The 17773-nt window shown below is 31.2% G+C and overlaps 1 protein-coding gene and 1 pseudogene across 1 annotated transcript; both read left to right on the top strand.

Annotated features, from left to right (window-relative positions):
* The first annotated feature begins 2627 nt into the window (after positions 1-2627).
* LOC120164101 lies at positions 2628-6165 on the top strand (annotated as a pseudogene).
* Positions 6166-10149: 3984 nt separating this feature from the next.
* On the top strand, positions 10150-10896 carry LOC120164040 (protein LIGHT-DEPENDENT SHORT HYPOCOTYLS 4-like). The gene is given in 3 exon segments (XM_039173808.1): positions 10150-10296; positions 10333-10703; positions 10706-10896. Coding segments are annotated over 3 exon segments (636 nt in total). The 5' UTR covers positions 10150-10186; the 3' UTR covers positions 10861-10896.
* Positions 10897-17773: the final 6877 nt, after the last annotated feature.

The raw sequence follows: 17773 nt of genomic DNA, 5'->3' as shown, positions 1-17773 counted from the left end.
AACTTTTTGAAGAGAAATTACGATGATGATGATAATGATAATGATAATGCTAATCCACTCTATATGATAAAGGAACAAGAAATTTGGCACAAAATTACGATTAATCGGAGCGGAGAATAGAGATTTTGAAAGGGGTTTGGTTATGGTTTTGAAACTTTTAAAAATATGAGTTTTTAGGGGGAAATACCCTATTTTAACACGTACAGGGACCTCGGTCTCAATGCCAAGACAGGCGGTCTCGAGACTCTCCTACTAGTATCAATACTGAAAAGAGATATCGATACCGATTTTGGCTACTGGAATTTCAGTCTCGATACCAACAACCTAAAAATGCCAAAAATAACATTTTAAACCCTCAAAGCATTCCTGAAATAAGCACCTGATTATTTTAAGACTATAAGAATCTTTAGAAACCTATTAAGGCACTATAGATAAAGATTTGATACTAAATTTAATGTTTTGATAGGTAATTTACTAAAGTGTATGTTATGGATTTTTGAAGAAATTATTATTTATATCAAACAAGGTCCAAAACATACCAAAAAGGATTTAAGGCCATAAGATATCAAACTAAGCATATAAAGCCACAAGAATCTAATTCATGCAATATTAACTCCACTTTACTAAATGTAACAAGTCACTAGGAGGAGACATACAATCAAGCACAAAAATAAGTATAATTACATAAAAACATAAAATTGCATGAAATTGAAATATTTTACCACTTGAAGTAAGGTTGATTGGTTAACTCTTCCTTTCTTCAAGTTTTCTTCCTTAGTGTGTTTTTGGAACTCCAAAATAGCTAACTTTGCTCACCATAGCTCCAACACATCTACAATAGATAATTATGCAATTTTTGGTACCCAAATCTTTTTGGGTCCATTCATGTTAGTTTTTAACAATCTAGTCCCCTTAGGTATCCATGAAGATAGGATATCCAAATTTTCGATGGCAATGAGTCCTTCAGGGACCCATATACTTCTAACCATTTTTCCTTTGTAAAATTTGAGGGAATAAGTATGTTTATTATAAAAGTCATTTTTTGACAAAATTTGATTTGGAGCAATCTCCTCTTTCAGATTTACTTTAATTTTGTCAAAATTAGCCTTTTCTTTCTTAAGATCATCAATTTTCCTTTGATGATCCTCATGAACTTTAAAAAGCAAGTTTTACAAGTCTGAATTCTTTTTCTCAAAAACATTTAATTTTTCTTGCAAATCATTGACTTGTCTTTCAAGTTCACTATTAGTCTTAGAACGTGGGTCATTTTTTATTTTCAACTTTGAATGAATCTTTTTGTATTTTGAGATCATAACTTCACATTCTAAAGCTAGTTCATCATATGCATCTTGCAACTCATCAAATGTATATGACTTTGAACTAGATGAGTTAGATGATACTTTTATTACCCAACATAGCATCATATGGACGAAGCACGGCTTCTAAAAGTCAATTTGTACAACAAATATCTTTGCCCAAGACCTTCACACATATCCAATGAATCTTATTATCTTCTTGATGGATCGGACTCAATAATACTAGTTAATATTTTCATCTACAGATAATGTTACTATCGATGGCCTCTTTCGTATTAGTATTGGATCTTGGATTCTTGATTTTGGGTCTCATTAGTATCTCGGATGTTCTTCAGACAGAACTCTAGGCTATATATATATATGTGTGTGTGAGTGTGTGTGTGTGTGAGTGATGATTTGTCTTGCTTGATAATATGATTTTGAATTGGTACAGTTATAATCGAATTGTTTTTGAGTCATATTAACTCTCAATGAAACTCGTGCTCACTCTAGCTTATTAGCTCTAGTCCACGTTATCTCATGGTTCAGATGATGTGGATGGGTACTTGACTCCATCTCAATCCCACGAGAAGTTAATTGTCTTGGGATGCTTTATCCCTATGTTTAAAGACGAGCATGGGTCAAGTCGGGTTTTGGGTCAATCCGACCAAATCTAAAAATATAAATCATCCACTCAAAATTCGGTCGGGTGCGATAGTTCGAGTTTAGAGGTGACTTTAATTTACCTGAATACGATCCGGTCTTTTGACATAAAATTTGACCTAATCCAACTCAAAATAAATATATTTATAAAAATATTGTTTTTGTTCAATAAAAACATAGATCTAATTGAAAAATAATATATAAATGATTGTTATTGTAATTATCCCTAAATATATAAGATATTTTCTTTAAAATTATTACCATTTAGTTAAATCCTTATTTTATATCGGGTCATATTTATACTCTTAAAAGTTAGATTAAGTCAAAGTCGAGTGACATATATATATTATTCAGGTTGGATCGGATTAGGTCGATTTCGGGTGAATGATACATATTTTTAAGTTGGCTCAGTTTGACCAAAAAGCCGACCCTAACCCGAATTGTTGTCATCCCTCTATATAAGACTTTGGGTAAACTGGACCGGACCCAATAATACCATTGACAATATGGGCCAAGCTTGATCATTTAGCAATAGGTCTATAATGTCGGTTTATTTGGCGGATGGAGATATATATACAGATAACTATCCGAAGGACAAAAATAATCAATCAACATACCTGTTGAAATCGGTGAAATTTTCATCTTTGAAACCCTAATTTGTGCTAAAATTCTCTTGATTCGACCATGGCTACGGCATCAGGTACGCTCTCTGTTCCTTCTCATCCGATTTATCCGTTTTGTTTCTTTCGATGCCAAAAGTGGGATTCTTTTCAAATTTTATCTAATATAATTGTTCGTTTGGGAAATTTCAGTGGCGTTTAAATCAAGGGAGGATCACCGAAAACAGCTTGAATTAGAGGAAGCTAGAAAAGCGGGGCTTGCGCCGGCGGAGTCGATGAGGATGGGAAAGAGATTAACCCTCATATTCCCCAGTATATGTCATCGGCGCCGTGGTATCTTAACGCTGAAAGACCAAGTTTAAAGCATCAAAGGAAGTGGAAATCGGATCCTAATTACACCAAATCCTGGTACGATAGGGGTGCGAAGATATTTCAGGCTGAAAAATATCGAAAAGGAGCATGCGAAAAGTAAGTCAACCTTCTGTTTCTTCTTCTATTATGTTAATCCGTACTTGTCTGCGGTTCTAGGAATGCCTTGTTTTGTGTGTTAATGGGGATCATTAAGATTTCAGGTCGAATTATATATGAAAATTTTAATCATATGTGATAGAAAAATGAATTAGAATTTTGATTGATAGAGATGGATTCTTGGTTAATTGAACCAAGAGTTGTATGTTCAAATTTAGGCAATATGATTTAGTGCTTGCAGTGCGTTTTATTCTTTCAAATTTAGGCAATAGGGTCACATACCTGTTAGGTTTCTAACTGTTGAATTGGCGGCAATGAAAGAGATGTTTTGTTGTCCTAATAAATGGGATTTCTTGTGTATAAGTTATCAATCTATTTATTGACTATCAAGTTTGTTGACATGTTGAGATAGAACACAGTTGGACTCCAGTGATGGGAATTTTTACTGCCATATTAGACAATAGCTGGATTGTGTTAGGCTGTTGGCTATTGAAATTCATGTTTTCTTTTAAACAGAGATACTTGAAATTTATCCATGCATCATGGAGGAAGGTTTATTAATAGACCAATTTGGAAGTACGTCTTAATTCTGTAGCTTATGCCCTCTAAACTTCTTATGTGGGATTAAATAGTTTTACTTTAGATGAGAATACCTGTTTTTTGTCTTTTATGATTCAAAATCATATATATATATATATATATACTGAAATTGTGTTTGAATTCCTTTTATTGTTTGTTGTAGCTGTGGAGCCATGACGCATGATGCAAAGTCGTGCATGGAGAGGCCTCGTAAAAAGGGAGCAAAATGGACAAGCATGCACATTGCGCCCGATGAAAAGATAGAGACATTTGAACTGGATTATGATGGGAAGAGGGATAGGTGGAATGGTTATGATGCATCTACATATGCTCGTGTAATTGAAAGGTATGAGGCGAGGGATGAGGCTAGAAGGAAGTATTTGAAGGAACAACAGCTGAAAAAGTTGGAGGAAAAAAACAGTAAAAATGATGGAGAGGGTGGGAAGGTTAGTGAAGAGGAGGAAGAAGAAGAAGATGATGATGATGCTCTGAAAGTTGATGAAGCTAAGGTTGACGAGAGCAAACAAATGGACTTCGCTAAGGTTGAGAAGCGTGTTCGTACCACTGGTGGAGGGAGCACGGGAACTGTCAGGTACATCTATTATAACTCATTGTTACATCCTTTTTTACGCATTATTTTATTATTTTGGTTTTAAATATCAATGTTTCTTCTGTGCAATAATTAAAACAAATATTCTCACTTCATATTTGCCTCTCTCTTTTAGAAATTTGCGTATTCGGGAAGACACAGCGAAGTATCTTCTAAATCTGGATGTAAACTCGGCTTATTATGACCCCAAGACGCGGTCTATGCGCGAAGATCCGCTTCCTGATGCAGATCCAAACGAAAAGTTTTATGGAGTGAGTGCTGTGCAGAATTCTTTCCCCTTAGATTTTTTTCATATTTTATGCCATAAAGTTAATTAATTATGCAATTCTAATTTGTTTATGTGTTACCTTGCAGGGTGATAATCAATATAGACAGAGTGGCCAAGCATTAGAGTTCAAGCAGCTCAATATTCATGCATGGGAAGCATTTGATAAAGGCCAAGATGTCCATATGCAGGCTGCTCCATCCCAAGCTGAACTTCTCTTCAGGAATTATAAGGTCATTAAAGAGAAGTTGAAATCAAAGACCAAGGATACAATTATGGAGAAGTATGGTAATGCAGCAACTGAAGAAGAGATCCCAATGGAGCTTCTATTGGGACAAAGCGAGAGGCAAGTGGAGTATGATCGTGCTGGAAGGATTATAAAGGGAATGGTACGTATGAAACTAAGTTTCTGCTTATTGTAGTTAATTTGTGATTTGTCTCTTCCGTCACATCACTTTTAAGGGTTTCTGTGCTAAAGGTGGTGTGATTTCATCATGAATCATGGTTTGGTAAAACTAAGATGCATGCCAATATATATAAACCATTTTAAGTGTTATTGTCTTTTAAAATCTAGACTTCTGGAAAATATTGGGAACACATGTCATCTTGCTCTCTTTTTTCCCCTTCATTTTCATTATTTAAGTTGGTTAATTTTGTTTGTGAACTTTCTTCCACAGGAAACATCCCTTCCGAAAAGCAAGTATGAAGAGGACGTCTTCATTAATAACCACACCACTGTTTGGGGTTCATGGTGGAAGGATCACCAGTGGGGTTACAAGTGCTGTAGACAGACAATACGCAATAGTTACTGTACTGGTGCAGCCGGAATTGAGGCTGCAGAAGCATCAACAGACTTGATGAAGGCAAATATTGCACGTAAAGTGTCTGAAGGTGAGTTCTTACACACTTCAAACTATTTCTTTAAGTTGAGACGCATTCTTCTAAGTTATGATCTTTAAAGTTCATATTTTTTGTTGCAGGTAATTTTGGTTTTACATAAATTCATCTAATGGGGTCTAGATAGTGAGCTGACTTATATTTTTATATCCCTGAACTTTAGAGAATCCTCTGCTGTTTCTAGTTCCATGATTTTCGCAGAGTTTAGTACTTTCATGTTTTTAATCCTTGCATCTCTATTCTCTGCACAGATGCTCCTCCTCCTGCAGAGGAGAAGAAACATGTTACGTGGGGTACTGATGTACCCGAGGACCTTGTTCTCGATGAGAAGCGTCTCGCCGATGCTCTGAAGAAGGTAAACATGATGTACAACACGACTTCTATCACGTTGTGTACCAAAACGATTGTGTACTTATATATCTATTCATGCTTAATCTTGACAGGAGGATGAGAGGAGGAGAGAAGAGAAAGACGAAAGAAAGCGTAAGTACAACGTCAAGTGGAACAATGAAGTTACCGCCGAGGAAATGGAGGCGTATCGAATGAAGAGGGTACACCACGACGATCCAATGAAAGATTTCCTAAATTGAAACTCAACTTAAATGTTGTAATAACAAACAAAAATGCATGCTTTATGATTTTCTCATCAAGTCTGGTTCTGTTTTGTTTGTATGATGCACTGAGATGTATTATTAGATTTCAATGACGAGCAGTGAGCTTCCTCATGAAATCTGATTAGCATCAATGTAATTAGAATAATTAAGATTTTGATTGGGTTTAAAGCGTCGTATTAGGAACATAAAATCTCAAAAAGAGCTCCTAATGGTCGAGAAAAGGAAGATTGAGGACTTGCTTTTTGATAATTAAAGTGAAAAAGCAGAGTGGGGAGACAAATTCGGGTAGGCTTTGCTTTTGGTATGGATTTTGATCCTCCATTTTTACTAGTGAATTCCAAGCTAATCTAATCTCCTTGCCTTAATTAAAAGCCACTAATTAAACATCATTTGGACAAAGCATATATATTTAGGAAAAGATATTCTTTTTGTTTATCTGGAATATGATTTTTTGTTTTCAGAATAAGGAAAGATGCCAATATAATCTTTTTCAGTCCCTCTCTTTTTGTTTATTTCTAGTTTTTTTAGTCAAAATATGAGTTATGAGAGGTGTCGGAGTTTATATTTTGTCCACGTTTTGATTCTTTTTTAGTAGTACTGAATTTACCTTATTTGGTATTGTACTTTCAACACTAATTAATAAATAGTTATTAGGGCTAAGATTAAATTATAAATTTTTATGAGGACAATATAATAGTTTTACTATTTGGCTTTGTTGGCTGAGGGTGTTTGAGAATTATTTTGGGCCTTAAGACATTTGTTACGATGCTCGTGAAATTCGTCACGTTGATGTAACAAGTTTAAAAAAATATATTAAAAAAATTGATACTTGTCACGTGGACATAATGAATTTCATACAATTTTACCATTTCATACGACAAATTTCAACTCTTTTAATAAATTTTTATGAAATTCATCACGTTGACGTGACGAATTTCACGTGCACCGTAACAAATGTATTAGATTCTATAATAATTCTAAAACACCTCTATTTTTCAAAATTTCTTCTCCGCCTGGATTATTCCCAATATTACTTCAAAGATATTTACCATGTTTAGAACAAATGAATCTTTTTAAGGGTGCAAAGAGAAATTTTATCATTTTATTTACTAAAATTTTGAAATTTTAGAGGATTGAAATGAGTATTTTACCAAAACTAAGAGGCAAGTCTCCTGCCAGCCCCTGGTCTCGCTTTCAAGTGCATGAATATCTATAACTATTTGATTGAAGGGCACGTAGATTAAATTTTGAACTTTAAAAATCTATACCTGTTACAAGAATTATATAACTTAATTATGATTAAATTTGGGTTTGATCATTGATTTATTATAGTGATTTAATCATTAATTTCATATTTTTTCCAATAAATAAATTAAATTTAAGAAGAAGAATAAGCAACTAGAAAAGAAAGAGGAAAATACATTTTTAACTTAAATATATTATTTGTTATAATTTAAGGATAAGTTTGATCAAAATGAAAAAAAAAAAGTAAAATCGTTAAAAAAATAGAATTTGGGTAAAACGTAATAGAAATTAATTTTATTTAAGCTCCATAAAATGTAACAAATGCTTAATTTAATTCAGTAATTAAGTCTTAAATCCTTTTATAAAAGTCTCATACTTTACTCTTATGCAAAGTATTCATATTTTCTCATTTTCTTACCAATAATATACGTTAGTGGCTTAATAAATAATACTAATTTATTAAAAAAATAACATATAAATATATTAACTCGACTATTATTGATACATCAATTATCATTGCATATAAAAGATCAAAAATTTTTAAAAATTTGATCTAATCTTATCTGTAAAAAGTAAGTGATGTCTACTGAGGATAAATAAATCCGAGAAGGATCGAGGGGACGGGTAGGATAGTCGCCCTTTGAAATTTTAATTTTTTATGTCATTTTATTGAAAATTTATTTTTGTTTTCTATAATTTTATAAATTTAAATTAGATCCGTAAAATTTTAAAAATTTAAATTTATCCCTTAACATAAAATTACGTGTCCGTCTCGTTTATTTTGACAAATCGAAAGTTTTCCTAAATTGGACCAAGAAATAGGGTTTGGAACTGTTGGTCACATGAACTGTTTGCTTGATTGACTCGTGCTTCCGGGTGATGCAAGTTACGCCTATACTTCAAGCTTTTGCTTTCCTAAATCCATAAATACCAACACGCGTACGTGAACTATTAGTGCAATTAAATATTTGAATTTAAATTATTTATTTTCGAATTTCATTTCATTTTATTAATATGAAATTTATTATAAAATAATATTTATTTGAAAAAATTTCAAGTTTTATTTATTTGATAACGGAAGCTTAAATATATTTAGGATCACGTTTCAATCTAAAACCTCTAAAATTAACCTTTAAAATTAAATCAAATATTTTTTATGATTAATTTAGGTAATTATAAGATAATATCTATTCAAATATTATTCTCAACTTTTTTTCACATTAAAAGACTCACAATCCTGATATTTATGATGCTCGAACATAAATTCTTAAAAAATAATAAAGATTCATTTATTACATAGATCGTTTGATTCGAGAAAAATAAATAAATATGAAATTTCTATGTAAATTACATATTTGCCCTTAATTATTGTGAAAGTGGGGAGGGTAAAGTAGTGAAATGGGGAAAGGAGATGTCAAATGTCAATCAAAGGGGGAAGAAACTGAATCATGTTATTCCACCCTAAATGGCTTTATCATGTCTCCATCATCTCTTTCCTAAACTGTAGAAAACCTCACTCCATTTCCAAGTAAAGCCCCCGTTCTGTGAGAATTTCTTACGTGTAGTGATCTTAATATACGATTAAAAAAAATGTTATTGATTTTTTTATTATTTTTTTAATAAAATTGATAAAAATTTATCGAAAATATTATTATTTCTACCTGTTTTTGTTATTATTGGTCGTTTTATTGGGTTTGTTAAATCGTTATCTAAAACATTATTTTTTTACTAGTTTTGTTATTATTGGACATTTTACCAGAAATATTAAAAACATTAATGTTTTAGGTAAAAATAATAAAATTTCCGATTAATTTTACAAAAAAAAATAATAATAACAAAATCGATAACGTATTTTCTTATATGTATATTAAGATCGCGGTAATATTTCCTCATTCTTATTCTCACTCTCTCTCTCTCTCTTTCTCGGTGAAGTGATAGTTTACTTCACCCATTTTCAAGGACTAAATATTCATAAAAAATATATTTTTTTCATTTTGAAAAAAAAAAACACTTTTAATATACTAATGTGTTGCTCATAATTCATTCAACTTCTCAATAATTAATGTAATTATTGTTAAAAAATTTAGATTCGAGCACATCATCTCTAAGAAATGTTTAAGTATTAATTATTAAATAGATGATAAAAAAGAGTACTTCTCTCTAAATATGTCATATTCAAATAGTTACGTTTGTAGTGTGTATTGTTAATTACTTCTTTATAACTCAGTTGGGGTTTAAGATTTTTATATATAAAATTAGAGTTTATGGTTTAGATTATACGAATATATCACATGGCATTCAAATAAACATACTTAATTATAGTTATCATCTTCTTCTTCTTTTTTTGGTACACAAAGTTTAGGTCAAGGGTGGCTCTTTCAATCCAGGACCAGGGTGTACCTAAGACTCAATTGGGATTTATATAGGACTTTACAGATTGTCCATAAAGAGTAATAGTGGTTGAATTCGAACCTGACCTTACATGCTCAAATTCCTGAATCCCAAATACTTATGTCAACCTTCGTTGGTGTTATAGTTATCATTTGATTATATTTTATTCCATATATCACTCATCTATAATTATTGATTATAAATAATTACACTTAATTATAAAAAATATTATATTTTATTTATATTTACATATGTGTGTATGCATGATGAGAAGTTATCTAGGATTGATCAAACAAAAGATTGAAACCTCAAAGAAAAGCAATGGGACTATCATTATACCCTACCTTTCACTACACTATTCTTTTCTCCCCTGAATTCCCTATATATTTCATCTCTCGTAAATAATTATTGTTCTTAAAAAAAACTCCCTATATACCCTTCTCATCATCATCTTCTTTCTCCTGCCATTATTGAGTCTTCCTTTGCTATGTAAAATTCTCTATTTTCAGTCATCTATCGATCTGGATAATTTTCTTTGAATGGATTCCCTTCAGGGTTTCGAACCCTCGAATTCAAGCCCTTCTTCCGCCACCATTTTGACCCCATGTTTCCCTGCAGACCTCTCCATCGCCACCGTAAGCACCACCGTGAACACCACCATCACTATGACCTCCAACGCCAACGCGAACCCTTTACCAGCTGCGGCTTCTTCTTCTTCATCATCATCGGCTTCTCCTTCGACTCTCAGCCGCTACGAGAACCAAAAGCGGCGTGACTGGAACACTTTCGGGCAGTACCTCCGGAACCACCGCCCGCCGCTCTCGCTTTCCCGCTGCAGCGGCGCCCACGTCCTGGAGTTCCTCCGGTACCTTGACCAGTTCGGGAAAACCAAAGTGCACACCCAGCTTTGTCCTTTCTTCGGTCACCCTAACCCTCCGGCTCCATGCCCTTGTCCTCTCCGGCAAGCTTGGGGAAGCCTCGATGCTCTCATCGGACGCCTCCGTGCCGCCTTCGAAGAACACGGCGGCAAACCCGAAGCTAACCCTTTCGGTGCCAGGCTATTAGGCTTTACCTACGTGAGGTTCGTGATTCACAGGCTAAAGCAAGAGGCATAAGCTATGAGAAGAAGAAACGAAAGCGACCACCTCAAGCTCCCCCTCCTCCACCACCACAGCCACCGTCTCTTCCGCCGGCTCCCAGCCAAAACCAGTAAGCAAAAACATAAAAATGAAAAGACGTTATCATCTATCTGCATGGCAAAAGGGTTTCTCCAATGTTTTTTTTCTTAATAATCAGTCATCTCATCTTAATTACTTTAATCTGCAATTACTAGATCGTTTTGTCTTAAAGACCTTTCCCTTCTGCATTTCATCTCCATTAATGGATATTACCCTACATTTTAATGACTTCATTTCTTTTACTATGATCAAAACAGTAGTCGTTGCCGTGTACATTTGTATATGTTCATAATTTTCCTAGTCATTTACAATGAAACCACACACCGAAGACGAAACTGTCAGAACTCAAGAATTCTAAGAAAAACGAGACTCCGTTTTATCTCTGAGGTGGATTACGGGATTCTAATCAAACACTTAATAGAATATATAGCTATGGGGAATTTGACAAATCAATCAAGTACTGATAAGGGGATCATGCGTCAGGTGGGCAAACAGAAGCATTCCTGTTTTAGTATCATTTATGTTCCTTCCTTCTTTCTTATCTTATCTCTTGCTGGCCTTTTATGTGCTTGATTCTATCCTATGCATGCGTGTATGTATATGCATGTATGTATGTATATGCATGGTATATATATGAGCATGTAGGAAAAGACTAAACATGTAAACCAAAAGCTGCATCAAACACTTAAAACAGTTGTAGATATTGGAGTTTTCCATTTTTTCCCCACATATCAGCCTTTAATAATGGGGGATAGGGTCTCTGTCTTGAATAGTCTTTAGATTACTTGATTTGGGCACCAATTCATCTGTGCATGCAATTATAAGTTATCATGTGGCAGTCCATAGCCATATACATGAACCCTAATCAACAGTAAGATATTCTTAGTCCTCATTTGAACCCTAATAGCCAACATGAAGTTATGTTTGATAAATTCATTTCTTTAACTTTATTCGGGTATAAATTTATACATTATCTGACTGATAGTTTTTCATTTTACTGAAATTGTCCATACAAAACTTTTATTTGCGCTCGTCTCATACGAATTTTTTTGTTATTTATACATACATGCTTATCCTAAAATATATTTTGGATCCGCCAATAAATATATATATAAAGTATACGTGTTAAGGTTAAAATCATTTCATGTCATTGAAACATAAACAAGGTAGAGATGGTACGAGTCTCACGCAAACTCAACAAAAGTATGCACGAGTTTCAGATTTTAATAAATTAAACATTAAAAAAGTATGATGAATTACGTGATATAATTGGATATTTATATAAATAACGTGATGGAAATGATTTTATATAATAAAAATAAAAATAATAATTAATTTTTAAAGGTGTCAAGGGCCTTTGGAACTTATTACACGTTTAATATTATATTTTTGAAGATATTTATATTTAATTTTTAAGATTTAATTAAGATTTATAATTTAAAAGATGTTACTCTCTAATATTGGTTGTGGAAAGATCGATCAGAAAATTTATCAGTAAATGAAACATATTGTTTGATTCGTCTTCGAATTGTGAAGAGGATAAATTAAGGAAATTATGTGCTTTAACAGTAATCTTACCCAAATGTAGCACATTAGTGGTTCGTATTCTAATACACGAAGAGATCGGTTTTGTCGATCTGGATTAACCAAGACGAAACTTAACCGAAAAAGATATTTCTGGTATTGACTTTATTTCTTAATTAATTAATAAGAAAAAATTGGAAATTTAATAATATACGAAGAATATCTAGTGGGATGAGGCATTAGGTCTCTTAAGCAAGGTCAATGGTTCAATCTAATGTTTGCGAATGGAGCAAATTGGATTAGAATGATCGCTCTCGTCTTTGCAATACCCGATCTGAATTCGTCGGTCAATAGATTGGTTACCACTGATTAATTCAAAAAAATAATAAGAAGAAATATGAATGTGTAAAATTTTGTAAAACTTGATTGACTAACCTTATTATATCTTTATTTCATAAAAAATATATATTTTGGTTCATGTACCGGAATGAAATTTTTACTATTTTTTTCGATGACTGTCATTTTTTTACTTTTATTTCATCCATCATTTGAACTTTTCCCATTAGTCATTAAAAATTAGGGTAAAATACAAATCTGGTAACTGAACTTTATTATCTTTCCTATTTCACTCACTATACTTTAAATCATTTCAATTTCTTCATGAACTTAATACATTGAGTTTTTTGGTTGCTCGGCAATTAAGTAGTTAACAGCTTTAAAATGGGTTGTTATATAGATGCAAAACGACTTCATTTTTGTAAAAGTTTTGTTGTTTTAGAATGACATCGATTTTAATGTCGTTAACTATTTAACGACATATTAATCAAAATAGGAGAATAAAGTTGAATGAAAAAAATCAATTCAAATAATCAAGGACATCAATTGATGGCTAAAGAGTCGTACATTTCGCTAATATAGATATGTAATATAATATGTTTGATATGTATCATATGATAATAAATCATAAAAAATATATCTTGAATTATTGACTTAAAATTTTACTTATATGCTATATATGATTGTATTATTAAATTCAATAATTAATTTATTAATATTTCTAAATTTTTAATAAATTATAATATTTTATTATACATAAATCGTTATGAAAAAATTAGATATATTTTTTTGTCTATTTTATAGTTTACATTTAAAATGTATAATTATATTTTTAACAGTGTATTTTGTCATTCCATTTAAATAATACAAATAAAGATCGTAGAAAATTAAATAAATCTTTTTTAAATGATCTTATTTGACGTCAGCACAATTTCGACAAATGAATACGAGGCAGTCGCCATAGTCGGAAGGGTGCACGAGAATCGAACAATTCCCTACTGTGCCTACTCAGCCCTCGCACGTGCTTCCCTGTCATTCTTGCAGCTTGACAGCCTCTGTGATTATGCCACGTGGAGGACATTTCAACCCTTGTGCATTTCACATCCCCTCCCACTTGGTGAAGTGGGGCCATGAGTGGTGACAGTCGGAAAAGGTTTTGTCAAACTTGTCAAAGTCAGTGATTTCCTCTCTTTTCAAACATTTAGGGTTGTTGGATTAGTTTTTTTTAAGTTTCATATTCGAGCAGTTGTCTTTGTAAGATACATATTATTATTAAAAAATTATAAATATATAATATATTATAATCATATTATGTAAAAAATTAATGAAGTTTAAGTTTAGTCATAATTTAGGGTTAAATTATCAACTTCGACTTCGAACGATAAGACTTCTTTTTACATGTGAGTCCGACCTCATGATAATTTACTGATCAACTAATGATTCTAAAAAAGGATTAGGTCGATGTTGTAATCCACGAACGAAAAAAATAATAATTTATTATAAACGTATAAATAAAAAAGAGTACATGTACATGAAATTATCTCGTATCTCATAATCTGATATGAATAAAAAAATTAAGTATATCACAAAACACTCTTTTAACATCCATATAAAACCTATATATACAACATGCACCCTAAAAGTTATAAAGATAATAAAATAATTACATTTCTAAAAAACATTTCACTCTTATATAATATTAAAGGCTAAGGCTTACTCTCTATTTATAGATAAATATATAAAGCAAACAAAATAGATCACAAAGAATCTTTAGATGAAATTTAATCACCAAATAATCTTTAACTACTAAAATTATAATAAAAAAATTAATTATCAATTAAAATTAGGTAAAGTACATAAATGGTCCTCGACTCTATGATACTGCCTTATCAAGTCATCGACTATTAAAGTTATAAAATGATCCTCCGACTATAGAGTATTATTTTGTTGAGTCACTTGACTTTCAAAAGTTACAAAGTAATCGCCTGATTATTCATTATGTTCTAAATTTTCATTTTATGTTAAAAATTTGACGGTATTATGAGTTAAACGTTAACTTGCTGACTATGATATGATAAAATATTATCTCATAATCTCAAACGATTATCACATCCAATCATCATGTTAACTAGGGGTGTTCAAATTCGGGTACCTGCATTTCTAGGTACCCAAAGTACTAGGTACTCGGTTCTTCGGGTACTCTTAAAACCCTAGTGTCCATAAAAAGTTTATATACACAATCATATACAATAATTAGTGATTGAAGTTAGTTTTAAGGATAAATATTTAGATATATGTATATATATTAAAGTTTATTTCTAAAAAAATTAAAAAAATTAATATCAAATGTGATTTTTCCTTTGATTCTCAAATAAATTTTATTTTTTAAAAATATTAAAATTTAAATGTACATAATACAAACCTAAAAAATTAGGGATTTTATTTTTATTTTAAATTAAAAATATTAAGTAACCTAAAATAAAAAATATAATTTAAACTAATATGTATATATATATTAAAACTACCGGGTCGGGCTAGGTACCCGATTATTAAATTTTTTGCATGGACCCGACCCAACTACATGGGAAAAATCATGGTCAAGTACCGTTCGAGTAATATTTTTTAGAAAATTATCCAGTTTTTTAAGTTCGGGTCGTCGTGTCAACGGGCCCGGTATTTTTTAACACCCTAATGTTAACGACCAACTTAGACAATCACCAATTTTTTAACAGAAAAGGAAGGGTTTGAAACATATAAATAGTGGGTGATCATTTGTAACTTTTGATTGTCAAGGGACTCAACAAAGTAACACTCTATAGTCGGAAGACCATCTTATAAATTTTAATAGTCGAGAGACGTAATAAAATAATACCCTATATTCGGGGATCATTTGTGTACTTTACCCATTAAAATTTGATCCAATATATAACATTCAAACCAATGCCATCAATAAAATCTAATATTAATTGAGATAGATTAAAACACATCGGAATAACACATCCAAAAGAAAATAAAAATGAAACTAAACCCACAATTCCAATTGTATCGAATTTGAACGGATAAATTTATAATTTAAATTAACCATCAATCTAGTCCAATATTATATTTTGATATTTATAAACAATATACTAAGTATATCTAAAATTAACTATTCAACAGTCAAACCTAAAATAATAACTTTTTACCGTATTTGTTCAAGAGGATGAAAAAGATGGCAAATGGCAATTATTTACCCTTGAAATGGGAAGACTATGCTTTTACCTCCTTCGCAGGCAGAAAGATGGCCCATTATATATAATAATAATAATAAATGGATGCAACTTGCAAAATCCATCAAAACCCTAATTTAATAAATTTTAGGTTAAATTATATATTTAGTACTTAAACTGTCAGTTTTAATTTATTTTAGTATATAAACTTTTAATTCTTTTCAAACCTTACATAATATTTAGTTTTTCATTTCATTGTAGTATCCGCCATTAAAAATTTAAAGATCTATCCACAAAATACAACTTAAGCGGTTCTAGGATTAGATTTTAGCATATTCTAATCAATAAGTTAACGTCGAACTCAGATGAATGTTAAAATTTTAATGAAAAATGACGGAGTTTAGAATATATAAATAGTTAATTGATCATTTTATAACTTTTAATAATCGATGGAATCAACAAAATAATATCCAATAATCGGTGAATTATTTTATAATTTTTAATAATCGAACGCTCAACAAAATAAACAATATAATCAAGGACTATTTGTATACTTTCCCCTTAATTTTAATTATAATCAAGGGGAAAGAAACCACCCAATGTCAAATTCTAGTCATCTAAAAATCCAGTCTTGGACAGAGAGATGTTTACACAGATTCCTTGAGAAACAACGTGTGAAACTCACAGTTCAATTGAAAAGAAGCAGATTCTTTGAGATCTAATCCCTCTCACTTTCTTTCTGTTCTATCTTTTCTTATATATCAATTGGACTTTGCCCATTTCGGGGTTTTTCATTGAAACCCAGTAAGCTTTTATTTGTACTTTTTCACTTCAAGCTTGTTTTGTTGTGAATACATTTCTGGGTTTTCATTAAAACCCTGTTTATTTTCTTTTAAGGGATCTGATTTATGGGGTTTGCTTGTTTTTGTGGTAGTTTTAATGGGTCGCTTCCAGTTTCATATCTTTACTTCAAGAATGTTAGTATTATTGATTCCTTTGGAATCCAAGTTTGATTCTTGATGGTTGAATTTGGTTAGTTTTTAATGCCTTTAGGGTGTTTGGTTTAGGGTATCTCACATTATCGGGAATGAAATGTCATTCGTTGTCAAACATTTTCAACCCGCTAATAAGTTATTCCTAACAGTAGTATTTTGAGATATATTATCAAGAATGTGATTACTCATTTTTTTAGGTATTGTTATTTCCGGTGTTTTAGATTAAAATGCCCTTAAATTTTTTTCCAAAAATATATTTCTTCTGTCGTTGAATAAATTTTTTTTACGAAAGTTAAATTATAAATTTATCCTTAAATTATTTTAGATTAAAAAAAAAGTAAATAATTATAATTTTATATGAATTTCATAGATTAAAATAAAATTTAACTCTTTTATTAAATCTATTTATATTTTCAATTTTATAAAAAAATTATATAAATTTTATGAATTTAAATTTTAAATAAAATATATAAATTAATTATAGTAATATTATAGTAGAATTTAATTTGTTAAAAAATAAATATATAATAAGGATAATTTGGTAAAATATACATTCAAATAATATTTTATTCCTTTAATCATACACTGTAATCTTACATTTCTGTTAAACGAATCAAACACAAAATACAATATTTTCAGTAACTTATTACCGCCAATAATCTTACAATCTAGCCGTCATTTTCATGATTCCCATTGTTTCAATTCACAGTAAAAAGAGAATTAGTTACATGATTTTATTGCTTTTTCATGGATGGCAATCAAGTGATTACAAGTGTAGGCAGTTAATGTATGCTTCCCATAGATTTGGAATATAAGGATCTGAATTGTTGAAGTTAGTCTGTTGGTTGGTTCAAGAGCATTAATCGCCTGATGGCTTATTGCAG

Source organism: Hibiscus syriacus, unplaced genomic scaffold, assembly GCF_006381635.1.
Source record: "Hibiscus syriacus cultivar Baekdansim isolate YM2019G1 unplaced genomic scaffold, ASM638163v2 tig00111504_pilon, whole genome shotgun sequence".
Taxonomy (NCBI): Eukaryota; Viridiplantae; Streptophyta; class Magnoliopsida; order Malvales; family Malvaceae; genus Hibiscus; species Hibiscus syriacus.
This window is presented reverse-complemented; position numbering and strand designations above follow the sequence as displayed.